General features: G+C 41.9%; 1 protein-coding gene across 1 annotated transcript; it reads left to right on the top strand.

The window, feature by feature from the left end:
* The first annotated feature begins 6926 nt into the window (after positions 1-6926).
* LOC144703754 (vignain-like) lies at positions 6927-8559 on the top strand. The gene is made up of 2 exons (XM_078576005.1): positions 6927-7404; positions 7841-8559. Exons 1-2 carry the CDS (start codon positions 6969-6971, stop codon positions 8428-8430), a joined length of 1026 nt encoding a protein of 341 aa, XP_078432131.1. The 5' UTR covers positions 6927-6968; the 3' UTR covers positions 8431-8559.
* Positions 8560-25149: the final 16590 nt, after the last annotated feature.

Genomic DNA, 25149 nt, shown 5'->3' with positions numbered 1-25149 from the left:
CCTAATGGCTTCAGATCTTCATGCGGTGGTGTCGCCTTTCAGGTAAGTATTCCTTGACCTTTCTTCGAATAGCTCCCTCTTTTAGATCTCCCTTCAGGTCGCGGACCTGTCACGACCGACGACTGAGATAACTGAACAGAGAAGAGATGGAAATCGCGCTCTGCCGTGCATAACAAACATTGATTTTATGGTTTAAAATTCAGCGGTGAAAGATCCGCATTCAGGGCTATACAATGAGATTTTATAGTCTAGAACTTCTCTAAAGTTTCCCTACGGCGATGTGGGATCATTTCTCTTCACTTTTCGGCGGCGAGACAGTGGCGATTTGCCTCCTTGTTGCCGGAATTCGGTCGCTGGAGACGAAGAGTGTGACTAAAAGAGGCATTAGATCCTCGGTGATTCACTGCCATTGGATCTTCTGTTAGAGGGTGATAACTTGCAAATTAACAAGATTAATTAATAAATTTTATATTATATTTATGTGTTTTAATGACTATATTTCCATGTTATCATATTAAAATAAAGATAGATCATTTAACCTTTCATTTTATTATTAATTCTGATTTTTTATCATTTTTTTTATGGAATTTAACTTCATTTCAGTGAAGAAATATTTTTTACAGGGTTTTAAATACTTGGCTAAAGGTTGGTAAGTGTTTCCATGATTTTTCTGGAATTTTTCATATTTTTATATAATTTTTTGACCATTATATAGCCAAGAAATGATTTTTACATATTTAAATAACACATATATTATTTATTTGGCATTTATAATATATTTAAATATTTACTAAGGAGTATCCACGTCATTCGCCCGGGCGAATAAATGGATATATTTATTTAAATAAGAATAAAGAGAGAGAGAGAATGAGTGGTTATTATTATATAATAAATAGAGAGAAGAGAGAGAGAAGAATAGTCAACATAAGCGGCTATGATTTAAAATATATAAAAGAGAGAAGAGAGAGAGAAGAATAGTCAACATAAGTGGCTATGATTTAAAATATTTAAAGAGAGAAGAGAGAGAAGAATAGCGGCTTATGATTTAAAATAAAAGAGAGAAGAATGGTCAAAGATTACGGCTAAGATAATAAAAAAATATATATATTTTTAAAAAAGACCTTATGTCCTTTTCTTTTGTTTTTATTATTTCAGGGTGACGTGGAGAATTCCTAGCCGTTCAAATGACGAAATCACTTGCCAATGATTGCGGGCGGACGACGCGCACAACAACGGCGTGATCCGAGAAAGCGGAAAACGAGAAATAATCATGCTAGCCAATCAAAACGCGCCATTTCCAAGCTTATTGGAGGAGAGATAAATAAATCCAACGGCTCAGATTTTTTCTCACTAAAACCTTGATATCTTGAGATCTACATGTCCGATTGGGCTGAAATTTTGAGGGTAGGTTCGTCTTTTCCCCCTCTACAATCCAGACGGTTGGATCTTTAAATGGAGTTCTGGAAAAGGGCGAAAATCACTTTTGGACGCTCTCCCCAAGCAATTGGCCAGGAAGGACACAGGAGGCATTCTGGAAGTTGTCAGATCTGGATCTCTTTATCGAATTTGTAAGTTTCTGAATTGTATTTGATCATCTTCTAGAACGATTCGAAAACGCCTTGGCATGGGCGAAATGTACATGCCCTAGATTCATGTTTTGAATGCATCAGCACTTCTTGTGATTTGGATTCGAGATCTGACTTTTGATAATTAATTCTTAATCATTTTAGGACATTTCTGCTTCATTACATTTTTAATTTAGGGTCGAAATTGGGGCTTTCCCCAATTTCTTTACTTTCTCTCTCTAGGTTAATTTGATTTGTTTCTCTCTCTAGATTTTGGTTTTTATTGTTTAGGAATTTAATTTAATATATAAAAAACCCAAAAATAAAATTTGAACCGAAAATTCATCCATTTTGAACTCCAATTCAAAAATCACTTTCTTGATTATTAAATTCCCAATTTTAATTCTGAAAATTATTATAAATTTTATTAAATTGGGAAATTAATAATTTATATTTTTATGAGCTTAAAATAATAATAATATTCTTATCTGGAATTATCTGACCGAAATCAAAATTAAGTTTTACTTAATTTTGATTATTTTAAGAATATTATTTAATATTAATTGAATTAAATATTGCAAAATTCAAAATTTCTTGACTTGATTCATAAACATTGTTTGAAAATTCTGAATTGTTGCCTCCTTGCGGATCGACCCCTTGCTTGCTCTATATTCTTATTTAGTAATTAAGGGAATTATAAATTTATTGCATAAGTCTAAAAAGCGCAACGACCACGTAATTTTACGTGATTTTTCGGCTTATCAGAGGGTTCAACGACTACGATTAAATCATAGCCATTGACCCTCTTAAGATCCGGTGGACCCTTCTTCATCAGCAGCGCTACGTCAGCTTCCGCTGTCTGCGTGTCCCTTGCTGATTCGTCCATGTCATTGTTTCATGATGAGCTGTCACCTGCAATAAAGGAAAAGAAAGAAAAAGAGACTAAAAGATGAAGTTGACTGTTCAATCCTTCGTAGGAAGATCAACAGTCAAAATTGTAATATCCTTTTTAATAAAGCCCGAACCATGGGCTTCGGGCCGAGTAGGCTCGAAGTCGGTCGGGTTTGCTTTTATGTTTCTTAAGATTGCGGCCCAATGGACCGCGATCCTACTCTCGTTCACAGGTGGCTCGGCCCAATCTCTTAAAAAAATGATGTTATGGCAATTCCATATTGCTGGTTTTAAGAGATGCAAACAATATATATATATTTCCCAATTCCTAGATTAGTGAATTGAAATAAATTCACTTACCTAGGGCATTGGCTGAGAATACATTGGGGGCCGCTTTGTGGGGCCTGGCCTTGGCTGTGCTGCTGCGGGTGCCGCCTGCGGTTGCTGCCCTGGCTGCGCCTTAGGCTATGGCTGCGGGTGGCGCCTGTTGTGCGCCTACCTTGGCTGTGCCCCCTAGGAGCCCATATTTATTTCTTATACTTATATTTATAATTTTATTTCTCTTTTATTATTTGTTATTTGTTTATTTTCTTCCTATTTCATTAATGAATTTTACACTACTTTTTATTAATGCAAAAACTCATTTAATTCATGACATTTTACATCATGACTGAATAACTGCATGAAAATGGAATTTAACATACAAATTCATGTTCATTTCATTATTTGACTTCATTTACCCTTAAGAAATGTTGATTTGCAAGCATGATTAATGACTTGTCATCTAACATAACATACGATCCCATCTTGACAACTCAGTCAACTTTGTAAACTTCTTGGTGCACCCGATCTGAGATTGTTTTGATTTTCATGATTAGGAATTCGTAAATCATAGTTAAAGTAAAACTTTGCATCCATAAGATATCTTTAGTGTCTGCTGTTAAAGGACCCACTTACATAACCATGATGTAAATCAACATGATTGAAAGTTTGGTATAATACCATTTGGGGTTTCATACATAACAGTTTAGTGCACTCTTTCTAAAAAATAGTACTAAATATCCTTAGTATCTCACTCTAATGTCAATAGGATAAGCCATACTCATCATATTAATGAGTTTATATAGGGATATTCTATCTTGATCCTTTGAAGTCCTAGGTTATTATCTTCCAAATAGGAATATTGAGTACAAGTACTTGATGACTAGTGATCTTCGTATGATGATGTCATCATAATCACTAAGTTTGATGATATTCATGTACTTCATTATAAGCATCACACACACACACACTATAACGAATACATTGAATTAATGAACATGGAACAGGAGATGAAATGTGTAATTTGGTTGGTGGAAACATTTATTTCCATAAGTATACAAATCGTCTTAGCTTGGTTGCAACAAAGAGTTAATGAAAATGATTGAGTAGTTCAAATATGATCTCTCACCTCTAATTAAGTGGAGACAGATCAGAGAAGACAATCAGATGAAGACAATGGGATATCATAAAATAGATATCTAATTATTTCCAAATACATCACTACGAACAGGGATGACAGATTAGGGTTTGATATTTGACCATACTTTAAGTTGTCCTAGGAGCATCAATGGCATATGAGATAAGCTTTGATAAGAGAGCCAATATACTATATCATATATTCTAGAGTATAAGGTATTGCTTAGCTTCTAGATATTGGAAAATGTTTCATTCATTTTTGAACGTGTAAGTATTTTTAAAAAAGTAGAACTAAAAAATGTTCTTGAATGGGCTTTGAATGAACAAATTATTTGCAAACAGGAGGTAGTTATTTCTTGCCATATTGTAAGGAAAAATTTGGTGATACTATGGAAATCTGGATCAGGAGGAGAGGTACATCGTCAATGCTTCAATGAAAGTAGACTTTTAAAAGTTTTTTTATGTTATCTAAAATTGCCTACATGCCATTCGATTGGTGGTGGTAGTGATTTGGTTTCGCGATGCATGTGCCATTTGATGCTTGCAATTTTAGATTGACTTAGAATGTGGAATGTGTTGCAAATGTTTTGGTTGCATGCTGCTAGGGACTAATGTGGAGATGGGCACATTAATAGAATAATTATAGGAGCAAGTGCAAGTGAGCATAGAGAAAGAGCCTTGAGGCCTTCCAATTCATCTACTATAAGCTGTCATATAAAGAGATATTGGTCTCTCTTCATAATTTGAGGTCTTAATAACCTTTATATTGATGTTTCAAATTTATTTATGCGCTCTATGGGAGGGTACTGATAATATCTAAATTAGAGAGAATTATTTATCAAAGAATGGCTCTTTGTTAAATATTGATGAGCCAAACTAAACATGAACTAGAAATGTTTTACAGTTCATTCGTTAAAAAAATGATGTTAACTTGCGGTTGAAACGCAGACTTCTCATCCCTATTGGAACCCCTTGGTTTTGGAATCAACATATGAATTGGGTAAAATTGATGTTTGATTAATTAATCTATATGTTGATTTATAGATTAGGTTGTTGAATAAAGGTTACTGAGCAATTAGAATTTTTAACTAAATTGATACATGGGTCTAGAATGTCATATGAAAATGGTCTTTTGGAAGCCAGAAGATATACTTTGAGTTTTAAATTTTCATGAATATATACGCTGAAAATTCTCCTTACTTAAAAATAGTTAAAAATTTCATAAAGCCATAATTAATGGAAATATATGTGGTTGGCAATCTAATCACACATTACATTTCTCGCTCATTGTTCATTAATACAATATGTTCATTATATTTTATTTGTCTTGCTTATAATGATGTCCGTGAATACATAACCAAGGTAGTGAATTATGATGAGATCACAACACAGAGACCAATATTCTTTAAGCATATTTTCTAAATATTTCTATTAAAATGATGCTTTAGAAGGACGTCCAAGTATCCATATAGAATAATACTATATAGTATAAATCATATGATGAATATGGACAATGCCATAGCCATTACAATAGAGACACGAAGGATAGATAATGGGTGCTCTATAATACATCCCTGAAATGGTATTGCACCAAACTAGAAATCAAGGTGATTCAAGTCACTACTGTGTAAGTGGACGTTTGGTCTGTGACAACAAAAATGTATTGTGCATGATCGACTGTACTTTAACAATAATATATGAGTTCTTATTCATGGAATTCCAAACCTTCTTAGCTCAATTTTAACAAGACATTAAAAAATATGGTTGAGTAGTCAATATGTGATCATCTACCCTCAGTATAAGAAGAGACAACTCAAAAAAGCTGATGCAATTAAGTCATTGGACAAGGTAGTATAATAAAAAATAAAAGTTGTTCAATGATTTATGAATGCATCAGCTGATAAGTCCAAATTGAAATAAAAAACATAAAATCCGTAAATTTAGAGTTATCAGGTATGCACTGATGGGTAAATATATTTTATCATATTTATGATATTACCCAAATGTATATTTTACTTTGTCATCCTGAATATGCATACTCTTGAATACTTATGTGACCAACATCCTCAAAAAATTTTACACCATTTATGTTGATACTATGATCTCCTATTTAGGACTGGGGTAGCGAGGATTGGTTAGTAGGAGATTATCTAAGTTCCTTAGTGAATATTATGTTTTCCTGAGCTTCAGTTTCGAAAATTAGTTCTTAATGCATACTATCATATCTTCCAGGATGCCACTAGGATGACACTCTTACTCATATTGTAACTGGAGACCAATTAGGAGAGGTCGCAAATCTCCTTAATTTAAACGTTCAGAGTGAAAATTTGAGATTATCTCAACACCCACTCTCATGTGTTACATAGATTTAAGTAAACAATCCCCCAAGTTCTCACATGCTCACAGGGTGCTAGGATCATTCTCTCCCTCTTCCTTGGGTTCAGATTCACGGGGTATAGTTGCTTATTTCATTAAATGATTTATGTTTCTTCCTTTTGTGAGGAATTTGGAGACCCTTAAACGTATGATACTGTATGCTTTATGGAATGGACAAATAGAGTGACGATTATAACCAACTTGAAAGCTTCAAGCAACCGGTCATCACCCTCTAGTTGTTCGGCATGGGATTCACTTGTGACAAGAAATCTACATTGTCCATATTGGTCACGATCCACTCATGTCTATACTGGGGGTATTTTTCTAATTCATCTCTTTTTCTTTTTCTCTCACCCTCTTAGATAAGGATGAATGCCCCCTTATTTTATCAGACTTCATTGATTACATCATTTTCCGGTTCTTAGGTCTTGGAGATCCGGGGCAACCAGACAGAGGACCAATCTCGAAGATAATGACCCTGAATGTTTGTTTTGGCATCAGACATAGGTCACGCCATATGGCTACCATTCCAGCGGCGTGAGTAAGACTCCAATCGTGCACGGAAGGTCAAACATGCAGGCACGATCATCGTGCTCATAATCATCTCATTTCCATTTAAAGGGGAGCTCATCCTTCAACCTCTGGTCAAGGCTAACCCTAACAAGAGGTGATTTACCAATGGACCTGCGAGTAATTTTCACGCTATTTCTCTTTGGGGGGGCTCTCGCCGGCGAGACCGCCGCCGCTGCCGCGGACAATAACCACATCGAGGAGAGATATGAGCGGTGGCTGTCACGATATCGACGGGTCTATGAGAATCCAAGCGAGAAGGAGAAGCGGTTCCAGATTTATCGTCAAAACGTCGTTGTTGTGGACTTTGTCAACTCCATGGGCCTCCCCTACAATCTCACGGACACCAAGTTTGCCGACATGACGAACGAAGAGTTCAGAGCTCGGCAGATGTACATGTACAGTCAAAGCAATGCCCTCGCCACGACGGAGGAAGAAGAACTATCGTTTGAGTCTAGTCAGCCGTACGAAGCCCGTCTCCCCCCAAGAGTTGACTGGAGGAAGAGAGGAGCTGTCACGCCAGTGAAGGACCAGCGTCAATGCGGTTATTATTACCTCATAAGTTTACTTTTATCTTATCTAAATTTATTTATTCAAAGATGCGCCAGGCCCTAGGGTCGTGAACGGACAATGAACAACAGTCTGTGACGTAAGAAACAGGACTGAACGCGCTTCCGGTCAGTAATACGTTCCGATTAGTCGCCGCTACGAGTTCATTACGGATGACTGATGATGAAGTAGATATTGTCTCGTTCAGTAAGTCATCAGTCCACAAGCCTTAGCAGGGCCCACGCAGAAGAGCAACGAAAGGGCTACGCGTGAAGGCCGATGGCTCTCGTAGGAGATATTAAATGGATAACAAAGATACTTCACTTGATCTTAGCCGAAAGGCCGAGATGAAGTGAAGTGCCACGCAACTTGAATTGCTTCTTTTTGTTTTATTAAAAAGGCTTCGATCAATATTTTTCTCTTTTATTCAGGATCCTGCTGGGCATTTTCTACCGTGGCAGCCGTAGAGGGCATCAACCATATCAAGACAGGGAAACTGGTATCTCTCTCGGAACAGCAGCTCATAGACTGTGATGTGAAGAATGGAAACCAAGGCTGCAATGGCGGGCTCATGACATTGGCCTTCAAATACATCAAGAACAATGGCGGTTTGACGACAGAGTCAAATTATCCCTACGATGCTACTGACGGGGCCTGCGACAGAAGAAAAGCCTCCGACTCTGTAGTTACGATCACAGGATACAAGAACGTTGCGATGAACAACGAGCAGGCGCTGCAGGAAGCAGTTTCAAGACAACCTGTCTCAGTTGCCATTGACGCTGGGGGATTTGCCTTTCAGATGTACAGTAGTGGCGTGCTAAGCGGGGGATGTGGGCTTGCACTGGATCACGCCGTTACAGTTGTCGGGTATGGAGAAGAAAGTGGTAGTAAGTACTGGCTGGTGAAGAACTCCTGGGGACGAAACTGGGGAGAGGAGGGGTATGTCAAGATAAAACGCAATGTGGGGAAAAAAGAAGGTCTTTGTGGGATTGCCATGCAGGCATCATACCCTTTGATGTAGATACTATGGAAGTTCAGGGGCCAAGGGTGTGATGTTAGATCATATGCACCTTGGCCCATTGTCGATGTTGAACCTATCTTTACTGGGGTATTGCTTCCACGCCTATAAATATGATGTTTCGATGGTCCATATCTACTTCCCCAGAGCCATTTTATGGCTCCCGCTCCGCCGCGGCAACTCTTCGAAAATATCGAGAATAAAATTTAAGAGGAACGAGAAGAAGCAGAGAGAGAGAGAGAGAGAGAGAGAGAGAGACAGAGAGAGAGAGACAAAGAGAGAGAGAGAGAGACAGAGAGAGAGAGAGACAAAGAGAGAGAAGAGACAGAGAGAGAGAGAGACAGAGAGAGAGAGAGACAAAGAGAGAGAAGAGACAGAGAGAGAGAGAGACAGAGACAGAGAGAGACAAAGAGAGAGAGAGACAGAGAGAGAGAGAGACAGAGAGAGACAGAGAGAGACAGAGAGAGAGAGACAGAGAGAGAGAGAGAGACAAAGAGAGACAGAGAGAGAGAGAGAGAGGGAGGGGGAGAGAGAGAGAGAGAGAGTATATGACTGAGTTGCTACATTCAAGTAGGGTTTGAGGTTCCGGTCCGGTCCGGACTTTTAGTGAGGACCTAAACCTTACCTTAGGATCGGTCTGGTTTGGGTCCGGTCGAGTCGTGTTGACAAGTCAAAGTCAAAGAACAAAAAGTCAATATAAAAAATGGCATGGACTTCTCGTCAGAGGGAAAATTTGTTGCAAAGTCACTTATGAAGCCCATCTTGAAAAGTGAAAAGAAGAATAAAACAAAAAGAGAATACGAAAATAAGATTGAAAGAAGAATAATTGAACAACAAAAGAAGAATTAAAAAAGAAGAAAGGAAGATGAAAATGAAGAAGGTAAAGAAACATAATGAGAAATAAGAAAATCAGGAGAAAGAGGAAGAAGGAAAATAGTTGGAAAAAGGTAAGGAATAATAAAAAGTAAAAGAAGACTAGAAAAGGAGAAGAAGAAGAATAAAATAAGAAGAAAATATGGTGGAAAGAAGAAGAAACGAGAATAAAATAAGAAGAAAAGAATAATGAAAAAGAGGAGAAAAAGGAAATAAAAGAACGGATGATGAAAAGAAATATGTAGGAAAAAGAGAATAAGACTAAAAGAAATGAAGAAAACTTGATAGAGTAGAGTGTAGAGTGGAGAAAGCTAACATAGCTTGAAATACAATGAACCAAACTTGAGAGTTTGAGGAGAGAAAGAAACAAGGATAAACTAAACATTCTCAAGATTGAGATCAAGAAAGAGGAACTCTAATAGCATCCAAGAGAGATAGAACACAAGAGGGAGAGCGAGTATGCACGCGTGCGCCCGAGAGAGAATGGGAGAGAGAGAAGAGAGAGTGCAAGAGAGAGAATGGGAGAGAGAGTGTGTGTAAGAGAGAGAGAGAATGGGAGAGAGAGAGAGCATGCAAGTAGGCATCGGGGATCGGATCGGATTGTTCGAATCTTGTTCGAAAGATTTGAACGAACAAATGCTGATTCGAACTGATCTAATCGAATCTCTCGGTTGAATAGACCCTTTGTTCGTGTTCGATCGAAAGTTTCGAACGAACAAATTGGTTCATTCGTGTTCGATCGGGCATTTGCTCGAACTGTCCAAACAAGTTCGAACAAATGGCCAACGACTTTTTCTCTGGCGGTCGCTGGTGTCTGCTGGGTGCCGCTGGCCCGTGCCGGCGGTTTCTGGGCGGCACTGGCAGCCACTGGCCAGCGCTGGGCGGCCGCTGGCCGGTGCTAGGCGGCCGCTGGATGCAGCTGGGCGGTGCTGGCAGTTGTTGGCACCGTTGGATTTGAGCGTTTAATTTGATCCAATTCGAACAACATGTTTGAATCGGATCATGTTCGAACATTCGATCCGAACAGCCATCTTGTTTGAACAACCTTATCCGAACAGACGTGCAGATCGTGTTCGGATTGGATCTGAACTGGACAGATCGGTGTTCAGATTTGATCATTCAAATGCCTGATCTGATCAAACATTCAAATGATCTGTCTGAATCCTGATCCCTGAGAGAGAACGGGAGAGAGAGAAAGTGTGCGAGAGAGAGAACGGGAGAGAGAGAGAGTGTGCGAGAGAGAGAGAGAGCGTGAGAGAGAGAGAGAGAGAAAGCGTGAGAGAGAGAGAGCGTGAGAGAGAGAGAGAGAGAGAGAGAGCGTGCGAGAGAGAGAGAGAGTGCGAGAGAGAGAGAGAGAGCGTGAGAGAGAGAGAGAGTGAGAGAGAGAGAGAGTGTGAGAGAGAGAGAGAGAGCGTGTGAGAGAGAGAGAGAGAAAATGGAAGAGAGAGCGAGATAGAATAAGGGACAAGGTGTCAAGCCATCTCATGATGACATGTTAGTCCATGACAGACCAAACGGCATGCCGCCGTTTCTTCCCAGTATGCGATCTCTCCATGCGCCATCATTTCCTAGAAAATCATTATTCTTGCCAGTTTTCCAGACACCCGTTGTTTATGGGACGCCTTAAACATCTATAAATCTGACACAACACGTACTTACAAACACATCTTCTTCTTCTTCTTTAATCTCTTCTTTTCATTCTAGTTGTTCATCAAGCGTTGAGTCGGTGTTCTTCTCTTCACCTCCTTGGTCTCAGTTCCTCTTCGACCATTCATCAACACAAGGAACAAGACTGAAATGCCCCATGTGTGTGTGCACTTCGCCCGGCTAGCACACCAGAAGCAGCTCCCCCCCTTGTCCGATTAGCTCCAAGAGAAGTAGATCCCACTACACAAGCTCCCCGCATGCCGCGTACCACACTACACCATCATCCTCATGCTGTCCAATTGCAGAGCGCTGCGTATCCTCTTCTCTTAAGTGATCAGGTTGGATACAGTCCACCCATTCCAATAGTCATCTCTCTTTGCCATGATCGATAATTCCTGCACGGCCATGTCACTATAGAGTGTGGGTGCCACCTGCATTGTAATGCCTTCATGGCACCTGCCATGTGGCACCAAAATAAACATTTTATTTATCTGAAAATAGAAATAATATCATTAAAATAAAGACCTAAAATATAAAAAGAAATAAAGAAAAAGTGAGGAAATAAAAAAGAATCAGAATTAAAGTTAGATTATAGATCCACTTTGCGTGGCCATATCTCCCTATCGGGTCCTACAAATTGGGTGTCATCTTCACCCAGTTCTATCTTAAGAAGGCTTCAAAGTCATTCACCCTGCATTTCAAATAAGAATAATTCAAGCATTCAAAAGTAGTTCCAATGTAGGCGTCACGGTCCAGAGAAGTTTTTTATGCCAGGTGTGCAAGAACCATTTAGCCTTGAATTCTCTTAACCTGACTCCTGCACATCATAGAAATCAAAATAAATAATTAATTAACCATGGTTTGATCATGAGGAAGACTAACCTGAAATTGCATCATATTTACTGTAAATTCACAGGAAAAAACAATCAGGTTATGAAATACGATGTCTGCTAAAATGATCAAAATACATGATAACATGCATCTAATTTGTATGAATTAGGAGTTTAAAATTGTTACAAATGACATGTATTAATGCCATTATAGCATGTCATCAATCTGCCATAAGTCGGAATGAATTCTTCCAAGAGGTATGCTTGACTTATGATGTGTAGAAGAAAAGGGAATTTGGTTGGATTTTTCAGTGGTACATGAATCACGCATGTTGTTTACAGCAGTAAGTATTTGGGAGAGTAAAATTTTGATGACATTATGCGTCATTTAAAATTATAGATGTTGAGGCCTGGAATTTGACACCTTTGATGAAGCCTTTTCCCCAAGATATGTAGTGGCCAGAGGCTGATGTAGTTCCAAGTAGCAAATCCCATCTTTAATTTCTCCTTGAAATAGGATTTGATTGATTTTGTTGTCCTCAACAAGAAAGTAAGATGAATGAAATTCAACATAAATAATATTATTTACAGTTAACTTGTGGATTGATAGTATATTTTTAGTGAGTTATGGGATATGAAGACCATCTTTAGATAAATATTTTGATCATTACAAGAAATATCAGAAGGATTTATGGACAGAATTCTCAAAGGTGTGCGATTTGCCCAGGGGAAGATGATCATTTCCCTGATAAGTTATTGGAAAATGGATCATATTTTGGTCAGGATTTATGTGATGTGTTACTGCATTGGAGTGAAATTTCCTGAATGGACACTTTGTTGATAGGTTGATTGCAAGATCCTCTCTTCATGTTGTAATATTTGTATTTACACTGACCACAAACTGAACATATCCATTTACAAGACCTCTAAGTAAGCTGAGGATCATTCAAGCTTCATGTATTTTGTGACATGTTGATTTAAGAGACTCCACCACTAACTTGATGTGTTTCACACAGTCATTTGTAGACATCATACCTTTGTTTATACTAAGAAATTATAAATGAAGTTACATTAATCTTACTTGATTCCTGCTGGAAAATGTATTTTCCTGTTTGATCCATGATTCCGTTGATGATTTTTTCTCACTTATTAAAGGAAATTATTGACTCCGATAGTGTCAAATATAGAAATCTGAGTACCTATTTGTCGGCCTTCTACAAGTTCTTGAAAATTGGATCTTCAATAATGTTCCCTCGTAGATCTACACCAGATATTGGAGGAGAACTTTATTGAACATACCTGGTTAGATCATACCCATTCAGAAACAATAGTATTCAACTTTTCCAGGATTGATAATTGTCGATGGTAAGCTTCATGGACATCATCATTCCCGATGTAACGAACATACGGACTTTTGCTTTGTTGGCCATGACTGCCTGACTGATGGTACAGAATTACTCTCACATGTTGAATGTGCCATGAAATACCATGAAATATCGAGAGTAGAATCCAAGAGGATTAAGAAGTGGAAGAGTAAAAAGTACAAAGAGAGAGAGAGAGAGAGAGAAAGAATAAGCGTAGTTTCAAATGGTTGAAATGGCTGTACTCCCCCACAATTACTGTACATGATTGGTCAGTATTTATACATTAAGTTATCATGGTCTATTGCCACTAATCTTGTCCAATCTATGTATGATCCTATAACAAATCCTATCCATCTATTCTCATGATGGATATATGGTACATGTAGGATTTTTATTAATCTACTCATGTTCAGTCCTATTGGTCTTTGTCGAGGCTGACATGGTCGGTGCTCCTATACTTCTTATACTATTCACCCTCTGTGATACTTCTTGTATGAATTCAAGTATCAATAAATAAAAGGAGAGAAGAAAGAGGTGAGACACATGGAATAAGTGTGATTTAGATACAAATCTTGTATCTATCGTGATTGCAAGTGTGAGTGTGGGGCTAAAATGAGGTTTACTATGCCCTTCATTGTGTAAATATCATGCACTACAGAGATGAACAACAAGAACAAGAACAGAGAGAGAAAAGAAGAGGAGAGCGAGAGCGAGAAGGAAACCATCAAGGTTGTTATCTATAATCTTTGTATTCCAAAGGAAATATCTCAAACATTTGTTTTAACTTGTACTAGACTACAGTACTTTACATAAAAAAAGTTTCAATGTTTTCATAATTGTTGTTATAATAGATTATAACCACTAGATTAGATTGAATCCTGACCATTGAATGATTTCCCATATAAGGTTTAATCCTAGTCCACTATATTTGATGTTTGTTGGGATATAATCCCTGCCACTCTTTGGCAGCACAGGTTCTGGTGGAAGAGAACTAGGGAGAAGAAGAAGGAATAATAAAACCATAATAGAAGAGACCCTAGTTCTCGAAAAACAGATGTCCAAAGTATTCCTTTTAAAAAGGAACATTTAGCGAGAGACTAAAGCTGCTGAACGGGAAACTAAAAGCAAGTGGGACCCTCACCGGGGTCAACCCCATAATCTCCCCCTTGATCCTGACATTATTCCCTATGGATGTTTTGAACTCCCAAACTTCACATGCAGCTCCACAAACTTCAGCCATCCGAGAGCTTTCGTAAATATGTCAACTAGCTTATCTTGTAAGCTGCCATGGTGGGCATTAACTTTACCTTCTTCAATTTACCCCTTGATAAAATGAAACCGTGTGTTGATGTGCTTTGGGCGACTATAATAGATGTGATTCTTGCCAAGGGTAATGTCAGATTCTTTGTCAGTCATTAATATCACGGGTTCAGACTTTCTCCTTTAAATTCATCAATCAACCTAGCAACCCAAATTCCCTCACACACCGCAGCAGTAAGGGATATATACTCGGTCCTCACAAGAAGAGAGAGTTATGATCGTTTGCATCTGTGAGGCCCAACTTAGAAGATTTGGCCCGAGCAAGAATGACATACAAGTGGTGCTCTTATAGTCATCAAGGTCTCCTGCGTTGTCGCTATCGCAATAGCCAATCAACTCCTGTTCTTTGACTGCTTTCTCATAACAAAAACCAAGGTCTAATATTCCCTTGATATACCTTAAGAGCCTCTTCACCGCCATCATGTGTTCAGCTATCGGCCTTTCCATATATACATGCTTAGAATTCCAACATAATATTAAATCAGGCCTGGTATCAGTCTAATACCTTAGGCTGCCAATCAAACTCTGGTACTCTGATGGCGCAGCGCAGCCTGAGCCCCCTGAAATGTCTTCGGAGATGTCACCATCATCATCGACATCATTGTTGGTACGCGTTCAGCCCGCCCGGCAAGCTAAGGCGACGGTATGTAGGCGCGGATTCAAGGGTAAGGGGCACTCTATCTCCGTTTTTTTTTGTTCATCATTTTTGTTCGCCGTTTTCGTTCGTTCGTCGCTTTTGTTTAGTTCGTCATTTGTCATCTCGAACCCCCTTATGATCACGTTGTAGCGCGGGGAGATTTAAACTATAAGGATCTTCCCCTCCATCATCCAAGGGATTGCACCTCCCCTCTCCCCTTTTATGTGTTTTTTTTTTAATTTGTGTTTAGGGGTTGATCCACGTCTCCTATAAATGGGAACGTTGGATGCCCTAAAAAAGCACCCTGTGTTTTTTGAAAGAAAATTATCTCACGAAAGAGATAGGGTCACGATCCAAGAGAAAGGAGGAAGAAGAAGGGAGGAGGAGGAAGAAGGGAAGGAAGGAGAAGAAGACGAAGGAAGAGAGGACTGCCGCTGCTGTTGCCGCCGTTTCGCCAGCCCGTCGCTGCTGCCGAACCGCCAGTCAGCCGTGTCATCTAGGGCTGCCGTTGCTCGTGCCGCCCACAGCCACTCGCTCTGCACCGTGCGAGTTGCCTGCGCGCCAAACCGTCGTGTCGCCTGCCGCTGTTCGCGGCCGCCATCCTACACCCCCCTCCTGCACCTTCTCCGCACATGCCTGGGCCGCCAGAGCCGCCCGCCGTCGCCCGCTGTCTCCGCCCGCTGCTCCCGTTCTGCTCCTCCACCTGCGCTTGCTCGGGGCTGCGTGGGTCGCTGATGTGATACGACGACGGCCGGGATCGATCGGCACGTTTCACGTCACAGGGTTATGATGCGAATGTATGGGATGTAAGCCGAATGATGAGGAAATACGAATGAGCAGATAAGGACTTGACGGATAGTGACGTCGGCCGTACCGATCAATGAGAGACGAGTGAACCTAAGATCAAACTCCCAATGACCCGTTGGACCTACTAGACGTCTACTAAGTGAGGGGCATCTAACAGCCCTGGAGCGTTCGGCGTCCAAGTCGGATGACAGTCCGTCTACCACAAGAATCCCTATGCTCGACAAGGTGGCTAGTCCTATCCGATGATGTTCGAGAATATCACGGTAGCGGACGCGATAGGGGAAGACGAGACTGTCGAAGATAATAATACTGGAGTTTATAGAGGGGAGACGAGACTGACCTTTGTATCGCTTAGTCCAAGGCGTCCAAGTCGTCGAGCGGATGCTTAGTGTCGGGTCGTGCGGACGAGTGTCGTTGGCGAGGACAAAACCGGGTGCGGACGGTGCGGTCGTAACTACCAGCAGAGAGCTGAGTCCACGGGTGGCGTGCAACAAAAGTCGGAGCAGAGGGCGCACAAGGCGCGCCCTTGGCTGGCGCACGGCGTAGTCGTGTGGGCGGGCAAGACAGCGAACCAAGTATCGTGGGAATAGTCGTGGGGGTGGGGCAGAAAACCAAGTAATCGGTTATGGCGTAGAGGGTGGGAATCAAGAAATCAAGAAAGATGAGGGCGAAGGGGAGAACGAAGGGGAATCAAGGAGATATGGTGAGATCAAGAAATCAAGAAATCATGAAATCAAGAATTCAAGAAATCAAGAAATCAAGAAATCAAGAAATCAAGAAATCAAGAAATCAAGGGGAAAGAAAGTGGGCGATCAAGAAAGACAAGAGGATGCGGTTGGGGATCAAGAAACGATGGGGAAAGGAGGGTGGGAGATCAAGAAAGGCAAGACGAGGCGGTTGGGAATCAAGAAACGATGGGAGAAAGGAGGGTAGGCGATCAAGAAAGGCAAGACGAGGCAGTTGGGAATCAAGAAACGATGGGGAAAGGGGGGTGGGCGATCAAGAAAGGCAAGACAAGGCGGTTGGGAATCAAGAAACGATGGGGAAAGGAGGGTGGGCGATCAAGAAAGGCAAGACGAGGGGGGTGGGAATCAAGAAACGATGGGGAAGGGGGGGGGCGATCAAGAAAGGCAAGACGAGGCGGTTGGGAATCAAGAAACGATGGGGAAAGGAGGGTGGGCGATCAAGAAAGGCAAGACGAGGCGGTTGGGAATCAAGAAACGATGGGGAAAGGGGGGTGGGCGATCAAGAAATGGTGGAAGGGTGGAAAAAGGTACCAAGAAATGGCTTTCTTGAACTGTAACATCCAAGAACCCTCCAAGAAAGAGGAGTTCTTGACGGATCTGGGGTGTGCTCCCTCGACGGAGCAGATTTCCCCGGTTGATGGCGTGTCGGCGACGCTTCTTGAATCTCCTAAGACCCCCGGAGTAATCTCGACGAAGGCCTCTTTCGATTCTTGATGGCAGCGGCTTCTTGAAACTCTTTCCTCGCACCGGAGTGATCTCGACAGCGCGCTTTAACACATCTCCCTCGGAGTGATCTCGACGGGGAGACGTGGGCTCTACCCACGGAGTGATCTCAACGTGGGGTGGGGCTAGCCAAACCCCCTACACTACTCTCTACGATAGGGGGGGAGACGAATTGTGAACAAACTTTTCAACAATGACTCCAAGGTTTTCCTTGGGCATGCCATCCCCTTATATAGTGAGGATGGGTGCCAAGTGAACGTGGGAGAGGACGAACCGTCGCGAGACGTGGTTCGGCCTCCCTTACAAATTCAAAATACAAACATATAAAGTAAAAATGACGAGGACGGGGCCCAACAACATTGGCCCAGTCCACGAATCCAAAAATACAAACACACATGAAAATGAGCATAAGTAAAAAGATAAAAGTTCTTACGCGGGGTACTTAAACCCCGGGTGGCGAGCGTCGGCGCGAGCTGCTCGGCGTGGCTGACGACATCCCATCGCGTCATCCTCGAGATGGTTCTTCGACATCGTGGCATCGTCCTCGAGATGGTCCTCCATCAGTTGCCCACCGCCGCCACCGGCCGCTGCCTGCCGCCCTGCGTCCCGCATCATCGCCCACGCTCACTCGAGCTGCCTGGGCCACCCGCCGCCACCGCGAATGTCGTCCTACGCCTCCACGCGTCCTAGTCCATACCGCACGTGGCACGCATTCTGTTCCCAACGGACGTCGCATAGCCGCCCGCGACGACACCGCTCGCATGCGCACGCCTACGCCTCCGTCGACCACCGACGCCGCTACCCTCGTGCGCGACGCCGACATCCATTTGCCGCTGTCGTCAGCCCTTCACTTGCAACATCGGTCTCCACCGTCTCTACTGCCCCTATGCCGTGTGGCAATATCGGTAACACGCGCACCCGTGGTTCACTTTCGCTACTACTGGTCACTTGCTGAGTGTCGACACCCGCCCCGTGCACGAGCCGCGCACGAGCCCACACGCCGTCAGTCACCCACTAGTCGCCGCCAGCGCCCGTGCCTGCGCACCAATGTCAACGACCGCGCTACCCCGCTACCGGCTTTTTGGCGCCGTGCGCCACCTGTCTGTCGACGCCGACTGCCCGCACGCAGTTAACTTTGACACGTTGCACTCACTAGTCCCCCCCGGTTATCCATTACTCTTCCATGCCTCAGCCCTTGCCCGACGCCGCAGCAGCCGACGCACGAGTTCGAGATGATTTACCCCGGGACATCGACAAAGTACGGTGTCCCCCCCCGTCTCTTATCTTTTTCAGTGCACTTTCGGGTTGCCTCCACCGCTCTCGGGTTAGATGTAGGTGAGCGAGACAAAACGAGTGAAAACACGCGGTTTACGAGTGTCTTACCTGTTTGGTACATGTCGGGCCCACCCGTCCTGTGCGAGCAACACCCGGCGGGGAACACCCCCTTCGGCGCCGTAGCGTCCTCGACCCCCCCGAACGAGGTTCAGGAGGATTAACCTCCTTCACTAGATGATTCCGTCGACTTACCGAGAGCCGGAGATCATTGCTTGTCGGCACTTGCACGTACTATACATAGCCTTACACTACATTCCATCGTAGGTCCCTACCGTAGGGTTCATTATCGGACGACGGCCACCGCCATAGTCCGATGCCTGTCTTCTTATCGACACCGAGTTCACCCGCTCGGTGACGACCAGACGACGTTCCGACGACGTCCAGCGTCATACTCTGTGGAGTCAACAAGATGGGATGAGCCTTCAACGGAAAATTTATATCTTGCTTCAAGTAACGTATGGACTGGATTACAATTCATCATCCCACCCTTGTGTAGAATCTTTATTGCATAACTTTTTCCCCACAGTTCGATCTGCCCATCAAACTGAATCGCTATTATGCCCAAGTAAGAGTTGAGCAATCCCTAGTCACTCATCTCGAACATGTACATCATCTCACCCTTGAACTCATGGATGTGGCAACTCTCTGGCCCAGTCACGATCAACTCATCAACGTACTCTCCCATGAGCAAGTGCACATCAACTGCAATCTTTATGTAGATTGCATACTACTAGACATTATTGGTAAACTCAAGGGAAATAAGAAAGTTATCCAGCTTCGTATACCATGCTCGTGGTGCTTGTCTTAGGCCATACAAGGCCTTCTTCAACTTTATAACCATATGCTCTTTGTACCTCTTTATGAACCCCTCTGGTTGCTTCACCTACACCTCTTCCTTTATCTCTCCATTGAGAAAGGCTGACTTGACATCGAGATGATGCAAGTCCCATCCTCGTGCTACTAGAGCCACCAAGACACAGCTGGTGTCAATTCTTGCCAGTTGCGTAAATGCCTCCTCGAATTTGACTCCAAGGTTCTGGACGTAGCCCTTTGCGAGTATTTTAGCCTTGTGTCTCACCACTTCTCCTTGTGAGTTCTTCTTGAGTGTCTCGCCATTCCTCTTCTCATGCTTAAGTTCTTCTTTTGAGTTCTTCTTAAGCTCACATGCACCTTTCCACTGACGGGGTCATAACAACGATAAGCTTTAGACCCAATTTCATAACCGATGAAGGCCATAGGCTTGCATCCAACTTGCTCAAGTGTCCTCCTAGCACTTTCACATGAGCTAGGTATCCAAAAACTCTTAAGGAGTCAAACCTTAGGCATTGATGTCCTCCAAGCTTCATATGGTGTAGCTTTATTAAGGCTTCTAGTCGGTGCACGGTTCATGAGGTACACATTAGTGTTCACTGATAACTCAATATAAATGTATTAAATAAGTGTTCATTAAGGCACATTGTACTCACATTTCATATTAAATTCTAACTTGGAGCATGCGCATTTAGTGAAATATCATGTTACAACTCCCCACATATATTCATCTTTTAAATAATATCAAAGTATAGTTTTTTGTACTTAATGTGACCCACTTGGCCAATCAGCCAAGTGGGCTGAATCTAACCTCTTCTTTTGAGAATTTGGACCTTTTTTAGGATTAGAAAAATTGTTCTTCTGAGAGGACCAAGGGACTCTTCATAGAGCCAAAGAAGAGCTCATTGGGCTAATGGGCTTCCCTCTTAAAAGAAGACGCAAGGCGCTCCAAGAGACCCTTAAAAAGGATTCAGATCTTATAGATGGGGCATTAATGGGCCTATGGGATGAAGCTTGGCCCAAATCACACCCATCCAATCGATCCAATATCTAGAGAATGTCCTATAAATGCTTTAGACTCCTTCCTAAAAGGCATTCTTAATTTTCATTTGGAATTTTAGTGAAAGGGTGAGAGGATTCTTCTCTTTCTCTCTTTCTAGAATTCTGAGAGCTAGTAAGGACCAAGTGGAAGGTGAGCTGACAAGGCCTAGGTGGGAGATAAAAGTCCTTATCTCTCTACTCCCTCTCTCAAGGGTTCCCTCCTCTCTCTCTCTCTCTCTAGATTGGAGCCGCCTAAGCATCCAATAAGTGAAAAGCGTCCAGGGCTTTTGGAGGTGGAAGAAGAGACCAACCAGCCAGGTAAGACAATTCTTTCTTTGTCTACCCTTCTCCTCCTTGGCTAATCTTGATTTCTAATGGTAGAAATCAAGATTAGGGGTTCTTTCTCTCTCTAGACCACCTGCTCTGTGGGAGTTGGGTGTTGTTGGCCTAATAACACACCCAATTCCATTAAAGGCAGATCCCACAAGTGTGGGGTGAAAGAAGATCTTGCAAATCTTGGTCGTAATTACATTTTCGACCAAGATTCATTCAATAAGAACAAGTCTATTTTCTTCTGATTTTCTTCTAGAGTTAATTCTGATGAATTAAATCAGATACAAATCTGGAAAAATACCTCAAAATCACTAAAAGTTTTTTTTAACTTACCTGAAATTTTTTACACTCATAAAAAAATCATTTAGTTGGGGATATTGATAATTCATTTTTGTTTACACTCCACTTTATCAAAATAATGAATACAATTCTTAAAATTCTTAAACACCAGTTTTGTGCTTAAATCGACTAAAATTTGGTCTAGTTGCTCTCTGTGGTCCGAGCCTCACTCCCCTATCAGTGAGGAATAGAAATTCATTGATAAATGTAGGGAACTCCTCACTCGACCTAAGGTAATAATACTTAGTATCAATAACCTAGAACCCTAGTTGTAAGTTTATCACTCACTACCTCTCCCCATAGCTCCTTGGGTTGGCTTCTCCCATTCAACATAGATCCAACCATGGACATTATTATCCGATTCCTTCTCTTACCGACGCCATTCTGCTGTAGAGAATATGGGGCCGTCCACTATCTCTTTATCCCATGCTTATCACAATAAGCTGAGAACTCTAGTGAAACAAACTCTCCTCTTCTCTCGGCCTTGAGAACTCTGACCTTCACATTCTTCATGAAAGGGCAAAGAGCTTCAGACTTCTTCTTCATCAATGCAAAATCATCAACAATCAACATAAAATAAGAATGGCGACCCCATGTCGACGGAGTGATAGGACCACATAAGTCGATGTCCGGCAACTCAAGTGGTGTCTTTGCTCTATATCATGATGACAATGGAAATGGAGCTCTCGAATGCTTCCTTCATATGCAACTCTGAAACAACTGGTCTGGGGATGGTAGAGAGGATAGTCCTTTGAGCATCTCTTGAACAGGCAACAACTTCAGTGCTTGGTGGTAGAGAGGATAATCCCCTAGTGCTCATGCCATACTCAAGCAGAATCATCAACTGAAACCAAAAAACCTCTGATAGTATTTAGTTTCAACAAATATAAATGACTATTTACCTTATTTACATGAGCCAGCAGTCTCCCCTACTGATCGTATATGATCAAGTGCTTACACTCCGTCACAGTCTTGCAGCCCTACTCATCAAGCTCCCCAATAATCGAGATGTTATAGTGTTACTCAGTATCATTTCTCCTCAACTTAAACACTGCAGTACGATGCTTCCTTTGCCTTGAATATCCACCTTCGACCCATCACCAAAGTGAACACTGCCAAGGTGATATGTGGTTGCAGGCCCCGATATTGAGGTACCACATATCAGGCATCGGAGGATCTCCCTCGCTCCCCTAGAGTAATGCATGATCTAGAGGCTCTATCAACGTCATTAGCAAGGCTGATTCGCCCTTCTCCTTGACATTGCCCAAATTTGCCTTCTTCTTTCTTGTTGCTACGACATTCATACGCCAAATGCCCCAATTTGTCACAATCGTAACATTTAATTTTATATTTATCTCGAGTTCTGTAGTGTTCATCTTTGCTCCATCCTTTGCCATCATTGCTTTAGCCATGGCCTCTTCCTTTGCTGCGCCCACGTCCACGGCCACGGGAGCTTTCATCTTTCTATTTCTTGTTGCTCTTTGTGATAGCTCTTGTTAGCAGAACTTGCTCCTCTCTTCTTCATTGACAATCCTTCAATTTGTCTTCATGAATCTTGAGGGATCTCACTTCTTCTTACAATCTCATTAACTCCATCTCTCCAAATTGCTCAATGGAGGATGTAATGAAGTCAAATTTTGCCAGAGTAGCTTGGAGGAGCTTGGCCACCATGTCTCCTTCTTCTAACTTCTCTCCCATGGTCGTTTGCTTAGTGACAAACTTGGACAGCTTCCCTGAAAAGTAAGATACAAGCTCATCTTCTCCCATGATGAGCAGCTGGAACTCGCATCCAAGGCTTGAACTCTAGCCTCTGAACATGAGCAGCTCCCAAGTTCCTCGTCTTCAAAATCATCCATATCTCCTTGGCCGTTAGCTTGCTATCCAACTGAGCTAATATCTCATTAGATGTTACGCCATAGATAACCAACAACGCTTGTCGATTCTTCTTCTTTGTAATGGTTGCTGCCTCAATTGCTTCCCATAAACCATTCGCCTCCAACAGAACTTGCATTCTCATAGCCCATACAGAATACGTCTGCTTGGAGAGAATAGGGAAACCATGTCCAGTCTTGACTAGAGACCTGGGCATTACAACAGAGGTTCCAGCAGAATCGCCTTTTGCCAAAGACATCTCACGAGTTTGCGAGACAGATTTACTAGCCTATTGTGGCATGAATGTGATCCTGCTTCCTCCGTGGACCAGACTTCAGGTTACGATACCAAATGTTGGGATATAATCCTTGCTGCTACTCCTCGGAAGCACAGGTTCTGGTTTGAGATAACAAGGGAGAAGAAGAAGGAATAATAAAACCAGAATAGAAGAAACCCTTGTTCTAGGAAAACAAATGTCCAAAGTGTTCCTTTTAAGAAGGAACATTGAGCAATAGAGAAAAAGCTGCTGTGCAGGAAATTAAAAGCAAGTGGGACCCTTCCCAAGGTCAACCCCACAATCTTGTCTATGTTTAAACTTAGATTTAATCCTGGTCCTCCTGATGACTGCACTAGCGAGTTTGCTGAAACCTCAAGACACTGTTGTATGATTAATGTTGGAATGTGTCAGCCTCCTAAGGGTGGGTCGGCGGGAAAGAGAGGTTGATTGCTAAATCTATATGGGTTCACTAATCCTGATGCTGATATCGGAAATCAATAATGAGATGGATATCTACATCCGATAGTGATGAACGCAGTCACGAGATCTGATTTACTCCATAATTGATATGGGCACCGACCACTATTTGCACCTAATAACGCACGAAGAGCGAGTACCAATTTTTTTTCAGATTTTAATGAATTCGTATGTTATCAATTCTTGGGGGAATGTTCACAGTCAGGACTCTGAAGTTTATCTTGAACCCTGAAATGACACTTTGGGTCCATATAATTTACATCGCAATGATGATCATGGGACAGTTCTTCTATGGGGATGGAAATGGCACTCTTTGGGGGGCTAAAATTGGCATAAGCGGATTCGTTCCCCCACATTTAAGAGATTATTTATTATTTTAATGAATGCAACATGATGGCCTTGTCAAATCGTCGATAATAAACTCCATTTAACTCAATAGTGCTGTTTCGGCCATGCAGAATAAATACTTCTATGTTCTTAAATGTCCCACTCTAAAATAACGTCTGTACACAATTGATGTTATCTTTACAAAAAAAATTCAGTGTTTACCCAGTGACGGTTGTTGGAACCTAGCTCTCTCACTTCAGCAACTCACACAGAGAAGGGAAGGACAGGCACTCACTCTCTTGATCTCACACAGAGAAAAAAGGTTTCTAAGCCCTCACTCTCTTGATCTCACACAGAGAAACAAGATGCAAGAACACTTTGAGAGAGAAAGGAACCTTGAGGCACACAGCATACTACAACAATAAAAACTCCTACATATTTATAGGCACTCCCCCATAACTGCCTATGGATTTAAACAAACCCTGACCACACACTGTCCATGTGCTTGGTCTTCAAAGACACCAGTCTTTAGCTCCTTAAAATAAACTGCTGCCTCCACATCTTCCTATAAACCAGTTATCCATGTCGACCTGCTTTATTCCTTGACATAGTCAAACTAAAACCCCTGAAATAACTAAGTCAAGATTAAACTCCAACAACAGTTACTAGCTTAGCTTACATACTAAAAATATATTGAAATCTCGAGCTTGGATACTATAATCGTTGCTTTTTTTTTCTATACTTTAATAACGAAAAAAAGTTTCCTAGTGTAAAATGCAGGCTTTTCTCCCTAGATTCCACTAGCTGTATTGTGTCTCCATTGTCAATATCCAAACTCAATGCAAACTATAAAATTATTTCTTCGTAACGATACTGAAAGTTTCACTGCTTTCAAGTAGCTCCTTTATTGTTATGTATAAGGTCATACAGTACTATCGTTCGGTCAAGTCTCCATTGATAAGCG

Source organism: Wolffia australiana, chromosome 5, assembly GCF_029677425.1.
Source record: "Wolffia australiana isolate 7733 chromosome 5, ASM2967742v1".
NCBI lineage: Eukaryota > Viridiplantae > Streptophyta > Magnoliopsida > Alismatales > Araceae > Wolffia > Wolffia australiana.
This window is presented reverse-complemented; position numbering and strand designations above follow the sequence as displayed.

What these genes read in the sequence shown, in the direction of transcription:
- LOC144703754 (XM_078576005.1), top strand. Translation starts at nt 6,969, where the DNA reads ATGGACCTGCGAGTAATTTTCACGCTATTTCTCTTTGGGGGGGCTCTC. An exon ending in GAAGGACCAGCGTCAATGCG is followed by an intron (nt 7,405 to 7,840) that starts GTTATTATTACC and finishes TCTTTTATTCAG; the next exon opens with GATCCTGCTGGGCATTTTCT.